Raw genomic sequence first — 11,406 nt, forward strand, 5'->3', positions numbered from 1 at the left:
CAAGTACTGACTATTGTAAGAAAGTGTTTTTAAATGAACAGTTTACTACTAAGGGTATGACATCCAGGTCCAGGGATGTGATCACTCTACTGTTTTCTGCATTCATCATGCAGACCATTGAGTATAATGCCCTATTGGACATGTGCCTGTCCAAGCAGTTGAATGTCCACAATGATTTCCTATGAGGAAAATCAAGGGCCTAAATCATAAAACTATACAGACCATCTCAAAGCTTTATCCATCTTCTCAGTGTCATACAGGCTTCTCAGGTTTGATCTCTGCCTCACATGAATATCTGCAAAAAGCACCATCCCTTCAGACCTATTGCACATTCCAAAGATCAATGACAACTTAAACACTTGCTCAAAAGCTCTAAATAATTTTTGGAACATAATTAGGACATGCTGGTAGTGTACATATGCATCACAGAGAATGCCATTTCTTTGGAATCGACTTCTTCTCCACACAATGCAAAATACATCTCTTACACCATTCAGGCATAATCTGGATAAATAGATGGGCAACCCTAATTTCACCCTTGGTTTAACATCCTTGTCCCCTATAGAAAGTGACAAACATGCACATTTTCTGCTCATTTGTGGGAAATTAAAATATAAGTGCCTAAAAACTTTGTGGGTTTGTATGGCTACACTTTTAAAGATCCTCATGGATCAATAGCCTAATAAGTACCTATGAAAACCTAAACCCATGAATGTCAAAAATGACCTACTTTGTGAACTTCCAATGTTTCATTGTGTTATGATAAAACAGGGACTGGATGCAAAGCAGGCTTTTTCTTCTGTCTTATATGGCTTGACTGAATATTTTTCCAGTTATTTTCCCTCTGTCCCTACATTACCAGATATAGTGAAGCTGCTTCTACTTCAGGAAGGATCATTTACCTTAAAAACAGCACACAAATATTAATTGACTAATAACTAATTTACTGCCATATTGAATTGCTCATTCGTAATACATGTCAGTATACTCTGGGAGTTGGAGTTAAGTTTTGGTTTTGTATCCTCCTAGTCATAAATTCAGTTTATATGTCTGTTAAGGCTCACTGCATGAGGCAGGGGATCACTTCACAATAGCCTGTATAACAACAACTACAGGGACAAGACTTTGGGATGTTCCACATAGATTTTATGATTTTTACCTTTATTCTCATAATGAGGAAGTATTGTGGTTATTCCATTTGTGACAAGTGTTTGGACAAATACATAGCAAACAGGGCATTATAGACAATGATCGGCCTAATGAGTGCCGAGTACAGTGGAATGATTGCGACCTTGAACACCATACCGTTAGATATATAAGCCGTGTGACAAACAGTGGATACATGGTGATCAAAGCACACTTCATCGCTGACACAGGTTCCCAGATTCCTGACTACTGCATACATATTCAGAAGTGTGTTGTCAGTCTTACAGTTACACGGGTACTCATACTTGCAAAAGGATATGATTATACATTTCTTGGCATTTATTTTTAGACCATTGTTTTGGCACCAGCTATTTGTTTGGGACAGGCCATTTTTGAGGATCATGGTGTCTTCTGGGGAGATTAGGATGGCACCAGATTTGTAGTCATCTGAAAACGTCTTCAGCCGCAAACCCTTAATACTAGCTTTGGCATCTGAGAAGTAAATACAAAAGAGGATTTACCTAAGGACTGAACCCTTAAGGTACACTCTAGTGAGAGGTCTTTTGGAGGTGCTAGAGCTGCCATCCCCCTTATTACCTGTGCAGTATTTGTAAGCCAATTTAATGTGTTACAATGAGACTTAAGTTAGCTCAGAGAGTTTAGTTATGATGCAAGAGTGTGGGATGGTACTGAACACCTTTGTGAGCTTTAGATAGCACCTTATGGACTTGTTCTTCAGAAATTTAATGGAGGGTGTTGATGCTGGCATGTTATCTAAGAGTATTGGAGGATGCAGGAGGCAAAGACTGGCTAAATTTGTTTACTAGCAGATTGGCAATATCCTCCAGGTCCAAATATGTAACATCATTTACTATTAGCCCAGCAAATTCTTGGGTATTGTTTCTGAGGTATCTAAATATGGCTCTGTGGTTATCCTTCACCTAGTTGACTTTTTTACCTGATATATTACTTTGTTTTTTTTTTTTTTTTTTTTTTTTTTTATCAGGGTCCTGAGTTTCTTGTTCACTTAGCAGGATTATTTTAGCATATTGAGAATTAAATTTTAAGTGCATTAAGGTTTTTTTTTTAGCTTTAGTTATAGAGCCTGTTTGTATCAGGGTGCCACCACAAATGTTTATTTTTTAATTTGGCATTATATTTATTTTTGAGGGGCTTTTGTATTTAGCCAGGTCATCACTCAAATAACACCAAAGCCACTAGTTGCAAAATGGATCCAAAGATAGGCACTGTTGTTGAAGGTTGATACAACAAATTTATTTAAACTTTTTAGTGTAAAGCTGGATGACACACATTATCCAGGAATTAATAACAACTTGTCCCTTGTTCCAGTGTTAAAACCAAGAGCTAATAAATAGTAGCATTTATTCTTGCTGATATTTGTTCTTTGGTGTTTTTTTAGAAATTATATATAGAGATTTTTATTTTGTGTTTTACATAAAAAAATGTTCAGTGGTAGAATTCTCACCTGCATATGGGAAACTTGAGTTTGGTTCCTGGCCAATGACAATACAAAACAGTATTTAAATAAAGGTGAGTTTTATATGTTTATTGCTGATTTTAAACATTTTACCTGTGTGATATACCTTTAAGACCAGATTGCAGGCTTTTTACACTAGGGCTAGATTTATTTAAAAGCAGCACTTGGCTTGTGTATTTTAGATTCTGATGAAGTCTGTTGTATGCTAATGAAAAGTTGTATTGTGCATTACATAAGCTTAAGTAAATTTGAGGTATCAACCTTCAACAGCATTGCCTATCTCTGAAACCATTTTGCAGCTACTGGTTTTGCTGTTATTTGTTTGGATTATCTAACTGGTTCTCCAAATTGCTGTATCAGGCCATCGCTCAGTTGTAGTAAATTAGCCTGTCCATTAACTCTGAATGCCAAGGTACTGGACATTGCATCAGGCTTTGGTCTCGGGGTTAATCTGACTGATCTGTGGTTTGATTTCACCAGGATGTAAGTTAGAATTTGTGGTGAGCCAAGTTGCCACATATTGGTAATGGCCAAATCTAGGATTTTGTTAACCCTGGTTGGGGAGCAGACTAACTGGTCCTGAGAATTTTTATTGATGAAGCCCAGACATTTCTTGGCATGCATGTTTGAAGATGTGCAAGTCTCTCAGATTGTGGTGGGGTAGTTGAAGTCTTCTGGGAGAATTGTGTTTGGCTTAATAAACAGGGAATCCATATTAGTTGGCAGTAAAAGTTGTGGGCCTTAAGGGACCCAGGACAGATCATATAGATAGCTATGACATGATGAGGGGTTTTGTTAATAGTAAGCTGGATGTGGAGGATTTCCTAGTCATTCTAGGTCTGAGTCTGGAGGTGAAATATTTTTAAGAGAAAGGAGATGACAACACCTTTAGTGGCTTTGTTTAACATGGTGGACCTGAACATGTGATAGGTATTAAAACCCTGAAATGCTGGAGTTCAGTTATTGATCTTCATCTAAGTTTTGGTGATGATGCATATATTGATGTTTTCTAGGGTAAGGAGTGCTTGTAGGAAGGTGAGTATTTCTTAAGTATCCTAGCACTGAGTAGCATTACTTTAATGTTATCCAGATTCTGTTTTATTATGTTGGAAGCTTCAGAAAACTGACATTATCTAAAAAAGGTACTATGATGGTGGGCAAAGATTTAGTCAATATACAAAAGCCTTCTTATGGAGTGCAGACTATCCCAGCCAAAGCAGTTAGGTCTGTCTAGCATCTCCTTCCAGGATGATATATATTTTGCTCCCTATGAATGACACCAGTAGCTAAGTAAATTGTTAAAACAATAATCTTTGAATGAATTTAGCATCCCCCATAGTGACTGTACAATGCTGTTCAAGGTTAGGTTCATAAAACATCAGGCAGATATTCTTACAGCTCCATCATGTCTCTACTCATATAGTACATAGGTGTAATTCTCAAGCCATTTACGCCCACATGTAATGAGACTGTGTCATATGTGTGCTTGTGGTGCCAAGACCTGAGACTAAATGTAATATAGCAAATCCTGGTGCCTGGTAGTCAACTGCCTGTTAGTAACCAAAGTCCAACACCAGGTGTAGCACAAACTACAAAAGTCAAGACATCAATGACTAGGATGCCACAGCAGTGAATACAATTATTAAGTGTTTTTATCTCGCTGTGCAAAACTTATTAAGAATAAATTGTACTTAAAATCTGCCCCAGAAAAATGTCTGCAATAATCACATGACACCTTCATCCAATCAACGTTCAAAACCTCCAATTAAGACTGACTGATGTACAAATAATTAAAACAATAATATTTTATATAAAAGGTCTTACTTAAATTAATACAGTCCCAAATATTTCAACTTTAAATTACAATTAATAGAAATCATCCTATTTAGTGCGGGTAAAAGACCTGCATTTTTGGACTAAATGGGGTTTTGACTTTTGTAAACTAACTGTGAAGTTTTCATTATACAGCCTGGTTTGTGGTGCACGGGTGTGTCTTATTATAGACATACCAATGACCAGGGTATTGGACTATGTAGAGGACTGCAATATGACCTTTTGAACTGAGTCTGTGTAACTGTATGTTTCATGGTGGGTGGTGCCTGTGATGTGTATTTGTGAAGTTGCTTATGATACTTGAGTCTTAGGTTACTTTTAAGAGGCCTTTGAGGTTTAGGTAAGGATAAGATTTATTTAATTATTTATTTATTTTTGCAGTGCTTTGTGCTATATTATTTCCCTCTGACATGGGGGAATGTACACCCCAGCATCTTGCCACATAACTTTATACATACTGACTCTGACGTTACTGCACTTCAGCATTGGAGGAATTCCTGGAGACACAGCAGTCTTTGAATTAGTATGCATTTACCTCTCATCAACACCTTCATTTGCATTGCTCTGAGAATTGCTGTCATGGCCGTCAGAATTTCAGTAGCATTCAGTATTTACAGTATGTGTTAGGTTAATTTTTTTATTATCGCACTCATTGTGGGTCATTGGCACAAGCTTTTTGTACGCAAACATGCATCAGCCAGAAGATGTGATGAGTGATTCTTTGACCTATAGTTGGTGACTCTTGTTAACGGCCATGTGTTTTCGTTACTCTTTTTACAGTTATATTGTATTCTCAGAAATAATCTAGACCAGAGAAGTGTAGTATCCAGTAGAAAAAAATGAAGCTGTTTTAATCTTGAAAAAGATTTATTGTGGAAGAACCCTTATGAAATATTTTCCCAGTTATAATGATTTTCAGTGCTTTCCGAAACCAAGGATAAAAGAATCCATATATTATAGGATTGCATGCAGAGTTTAAATAGGTTGACCACATAAGAAAATCAAAGAGCAGTGGAGGGGTAATGGATGTATAAAATGACTCAAGCATAGTATCAACAATAAAAGGAACCCAACACAGAACGTACACACTGACAGCAACTCCAAGAGTCTTGGCTGCCTTCCTTTCCCTTTTTGAAGCTCTTCCTTGTGCTGTACATTGGCTACTGTCAGCTATAAGTTTAGCTTGCTTTTTGGCAACAATAAATATTTTCACATATAAACCCATCATCAAGAAACATGGAAGAAAGAAAACTGGGAAATTTACCCACCCCCACAATGTCATGAATACAAGCTGGCAGCCACCAATACAGGATTTATTTGGAACAAATTTGACTAATGCCTCCTCAAGATCCTTTGAATAGAGCATGCCATATGTATAAACTGTGGTAATGACCCAGCCAGCTGCAACTGACACACACACCACACGAACAGAAATCAAGGATGGGTACCGAAAAGGATTACAGATCGCACAGTAACGATCAATAGAAATAAAACAGAGGTGGAAAACTGAAGCTAAACAAAAAAGTGTGTCCAGTCCAGTATGTACTCTACAGAATCCGTCTCCAAAATACCAGCAAGTTTCCACAGACCTAACAGTACAGAATGGTAAGACAAGGATGCCTAAGAGACAGTCTGTCAGTGCTAGAGACAGACTTAAAACATTGGTAGGAGAATGCAGTACTTTGAAATGGGCGATTACAATTATCACAAGAAGGTTGCCGAATATAGTGGCTATCATGGTCATGCCACACAAAAAGTACAATATTGCTAGTGTAGTCGGTGAGCGGTAGAGTTTGGTGCAGGATCCATTTATGTCTGGATAGCAATAAAGATTCTCTTCTTCACTTGGTTGATAAGAAGAATCCATCTCTGTGATATGTGAAAATGCCTAGTTCTGTAGATATAAGAAAGAAGGTATCCAGTTGTTTTTTCTGACATTCAGTATAAAAGATTTAGACTGAGTAGTTCCCTATAAGTAAAAAAAATGAAATAGTTTTTATGAACACATTGTATTATCATTAGGGCAGCAGCATTTAAGTGGTAAATACCGAATAAGACATCTAGTGAATATGACTTAATATGTCATTACATAGTTATAAGTGGCATAAATAAAAAACACACACTAAGTATATTTGGAATCTGTAAAGAATGGTATATGTCCTGAATTTATACAGATGATGGAAGTGATAAAGCAGGAAAAGAACAGTGCGTTTTTTTCTATAATGTAGTACCCCAATTTTCCTAAATCAGGATTACACCTCTATTACCCTTTACAAAGTCCTCTTAAAACAAACATATTTCCACAAAAATCAGTTAGTCTTGTCAATTTTATATTTCCACCAAAACCAGTTAGTCTTCTGTCTATATTAGTTATCAAAGTCTACTTACCTCGAACCTGTATTCATCAACACTGAAACAGCGAAACACACTTCAGCGAACATAGACAATTTTACTAGAGTAAATAATCACTTGGGCCACAACAGCACCACAACACACATTGCACTAAATCAAACCCAGCAAAGTGGGGGGCTTTGCCCTACACCCCCCAATGTGAGGTCTGCACCCCCCACACCCCCCTAACTATATACAAACTTCAAGATCACACTACTGCGGGGAAAAGGGCAAAGTTGTGGTGGTGGGCAATTGCTGCCTTATCCTAGGAAAGTTTTCTTCATTCACAGAAGTGAATTTTTCTGTTTTGGTGTAGATGAATACAGGTTCGAGGTAAGTAGATTCTGATTATCTAAAATAGACCCGTCTTGTCAACTTTCCTGTCAGCAGTGTGCCTGACTCCCATCGATACTTGTTTGGTACACAATAAAGACTGACTTCTGATATGCACATAACAATGACTAAGAAAGTGATAAAGTCAAGACATAACATGTTGAAATGCTGTACATACAAGACTACTGTTCATTTATATTTGGATGTCACATGTCTAATTTGTTGGACTGACACTGGCTGCTTCACGATGATGTAAGGTATACAATAGATTTTTACCACTTAAACTGAATGTGTGAGGGGGAAAGTATAATGCACTGTCTGAATCTAAGGTTGTCATGCTTTTGTTTTGGTTAATAATGGGAAATGAGCACTCTCATTAATATCGGGAAAGACAGTTGATGCACCTTCAGCCTTGATCAGTACTATCCTTCACAGGACGTATAGGTTAAATATGAAATTACCCATAGTAAACCTCAGCTGCAGGATGTGCTGCCAGTAAATGAAATGCATTCATTCCTGAATGTAAAGGTCTTAGGCAATGTCTGTTAAATAATACTTTCATTTTGATACCATTGTTGCCCTCTTTGGGACTGTAGGGGAGCTGCAGCCTATCCCATCATGCAACAGGTGTATACCAGTCTTGGATGATGTTTGCCAGAAAAACTGGACAGACTTGCCTTGCTAATACAGGGATGGAGAGGATTCTCCTATAGGTACAGTTAAAGTAGGGGGATATGTCTTTTTTGGTCAAAATGAGGCTGTGCAGAGGAGTTTGACCTTGATTTGACTGGCCTCCTCCACATTAACAAAGGAAATTAAGGGAAGTAAATAAGGTCAAATGACACTAGTGAATGAAGACATCATTGGACCCAAAAGATGAGGGGAAAATGTCAATGGATCAGAAGCTCTTTAGTTGAATGCCCATCCATCAAAATAAAACAGACAATGCAACTTTCACTGCCAGTGGAGTTTTCTTTTATTTCCAGTGTTGTATGACATCAATGTAGGCATATTTACATTTGGGGAGTGTGGAATGTCCTCCCATACTGGAGGGGTGCAGGGGGTCTTGACCACAACATAAACAATTTACCTTTGAGCTTTTCTGAAGATTGTTTTGGCAATTTTTCTTTTTCTTTTTTTTTTTTTTCTTTTCAATGGATTGGCACTTGATTAGACAGCTGTTGCTCTAGTAACATGAGTCCAGTGGGAGTTAGGGAAGGGTGAATTTAGCATATAATATTAGTTAATTATGGAAAAGCATCACACTGTGTGTTACCCTAGAGATGGAGCAATTTCTGTGTGTCTCAATGCTCAGAGATCAGGTATGCAGTATTAAGAGACTCAATAATTCAGTTCACAACATATATGGTCTCCTCTATAAGGTGTATAATAAAGCTGCATATCCACCTGAAAAAATAATAATTAGACTGAGCTATATTTGCTTGTTGGTTTAAAAAAACACAGCAATGCTGTTGGAATGAATAACAATCAATTCATCTCAAAAGCAGTCCTGAAATGCCTTGAATTTAAGACCATATCATATTTCCAATCTCTTGGTATGAAGCTGTGACTTTTGAGAGGGCCAGGTGCTCTGACCTATATCCTAATGTAGTGCTCCCTCACCCAAAAATAGATGCTTCTGTTATAATAAATAGCTAGGGAGTGGGCATTAGGAATGGGGCCATGCCAATAAAACATGCAGTATTCATCCATCACTGGAGAAATTACTTGAAAACAATGAAATTCCTAATGTGGTGGGACAGGAAAGCAACATACTAACACTGCTGATGTCAATTTACCCACTGGCAAACCTTCATGTAAAGACTCACATGAAGCAAATTAACTATGAAGAAATGAATTTAGAATTGAGTGGAGTGCAAAATTCTGAGTTGCTGCATTCTGCAGTAAAATCAATCTGTTCCGAGTGTTTTATGATGAAAACTGAACTGTGGGTTTTCAAGAGTCACAGTTATTTCAAGAAAATAAACTGCCTGGACAGAGCATCCCATTAACAACTATAGGTTCTATGAATGGAGAAACAAGGATGCAGTCATCTAGGTAAGAGAATATCTTGACACCATGCAGTCTCTTCTGACCTGAGACAGTAGATATGTACTTACCAAACTCTATAAAGATAAAGGTGGGATGCATTTTCAAACAAAAATCCTTACATCAAATACAACAGACAGTGCATTTGTTTGGACCTTTTTTCACACTATAACAATTAATCAAGTATGCAAGTACAAAAAAATAAAGCTATAATACTTTTATGTATGTTATTTAACAGTCCTTTGTAAGCAGTGACCACCTTTGAAATGTATGAAGCCATGCCAATATGTTCACAGTGGACAGCATGTTTTGCATTGATATCATATAAGAAAAATCATATTGGTCTTACTGCATCAAAGTTACCAGTATAAAGTTATGCTTTACATGTCCAGTCCTTTCACATAAACGGGTGTACTTTAACTGAAAGTTCATGTACAAAGTGTGATTGTAACATGTGACAAACTTAATGATGCATAGACATAAAAACATACCTAAAAAGGGCAAAATCTTTCACAAGTATTATCATTTATTCTCTAATTCTCTAAAGTGTATATTTATCTACGCAGACATATATGCGTGTTTTATATATATATGTGTGTGTGTGTGTGTGTGTGTGTGTGTGTTTGCGTGTGTGTGTGTGTGTGTGTGTGTGTGTGTGTGTGTGTGTGTGTGTGTGTGTGTGTGTGTGTGTGTGTGTGTGTGTGTGGGTCTTCTTCTGTTTGTCGAAAACACAGTTTGTCAAGAAACAGAAGGTCAAACCCACTTAAATGAAATTGCACTACATCAGAAGTGCACTTTTGTGAAAGACGATTCGCCGAATCATGTTACATTGGGGATAAGAAAATATATCCCCTTCTCCACTGCAGTTCAATCTCGTTGTTAGTATATTTAAGTAGGTGGGGTGTGAGGGGTACAGCCCCCCGCATGTTGGGTGCAGGGGGGCATGCCACCTTGCAAAACAGTGTTCACAGTAGTTTTTTATTTTTTTTCCCAATTCAGTGAATTGGTTTTCACAAAAGTGCACTTTCGATGTAGTGCACTTTCATGGAAGTTGGATTTTACTTTTCTTTTTCGAGATTATGAAATTTTGATAAAGAAAAGTGGACCCGTATGTATGTATGTGTGTATATATATATATATATATATATATATATATATATATATAGGTATATATATATATATAGGTATATATATATATATATATATATATATATATATGTGTGTGTGTGTGTGTGTGTGTGTGTGTGTGTGTGCATGTGTGTGTGCTTGTGTGCATGTGCCTGATAAAATATGATGCAGTATTGACAAACTGACAAACTATGGAACTAACTTGTCAATTCTGAAATGTTAAACAATTTTAAGATTGCAATTTATATATATATATATATATATATATATATATATATATGTGTGTGTGTGTGTGTGTGTGTGTGTGTGTGTGTGTGTGTGTGTGTGTGTGTGTGCATGTGTGTGTGCTTGTGTGCATGTGCCTGATAAAATATGATGCAGTATTGACAAACTGACAAACTATGGAACTAACTTGTCAATTCTGAAATGTTAAACAATTTTAAGATTGCAATTTTCGAATTTGTCATAAGAAGTAGGAAATCAGAATTTAACTTTTACAAGGTGTGCCACATGACAAGCGACAAAATGGTGAGAGGATAGAAGTTATATGGACCCCTAGTGATAATTTATGTAAGACATTTTCATACTAAAGACACATTTGAAGTGATAGGCAGTAGCACATGGTATAATAAAAGCTTAAGAAGACACCCTGACATTTCATACTTATAAACCCGCCCACACACATACTCTCACACACACACACACACACACACACACACACATACACACACACGGTTCCCCTTCATATGCCCGAATAACCACAAGCTAGAAATGGAATACTCCGAGACCATAAAGATGAAACACCGGAAACCCGAAAGCTCAAAAGTGTGAAAATCAAAAGGAAGAAACTGTATGGAAAGCGGTGACAAATGGAAAGTGCAGAAGAATACTTCAGTGCTCCTGGCACGATTGGTGAAATATATGTGACTGTATCATCTCAGAAAGGAGCTCCTATACTCCTTTTAGATGGGTACGTGTTACACAGAGAGAAAATATATTGTGAGAAAACATACTGGTGCTGCAAGTAT

The 11,406-nt window shown here is 37.1% G+C and overlaps 1 protein-coding gene across 1 annotated transcript; it reads right to left on the reverse strand.

The window, feature by feature from the left end:
- Window positions 1-5,327: 5,327 nt before the first annotated feature.
- LOC122808539 (trace amine-associated receptor 5-like) lies at window positions 5,328-6,344 on the reverse strand. Its single transcript, XM_044079493.1, has one exon. The coding sequence runs from the start codon at window positions 6,342-6,344 to the stop codon at window positions 5,328-5,330; it is 1,017 nt and encodes a 338-aa protein (XP_043935428.1).
- Window positions 6,345-11,406: the final 5,062 nt, after the last annotated feature.

This window comes from Protopterus annectens, chromosome 8.part0 (genome assembly GCF_019279795.1).
Source record: "Protopterus annectens isolate FY-2018-M chromosome 8.part0, PAN1.0, whole genome shotgun sequence".
Taxonomy (NCBI): domain Eukaryota; kingdom Metazoa; phylum Chordata; order Ceratodontiformes; family Protopteridae; genus Protopterus; species Protopterus annectens.

Bases quoted from the DNA above. Each gene is read 5' to 3' on its own strand.
- LOC122808539 (XM_044079493.1), bottom strand. From the start codon at position 6,344: ATGGATTCTTCTTATCAACCAAGTGAAGAAGAGAATCTTTATTGCTAT.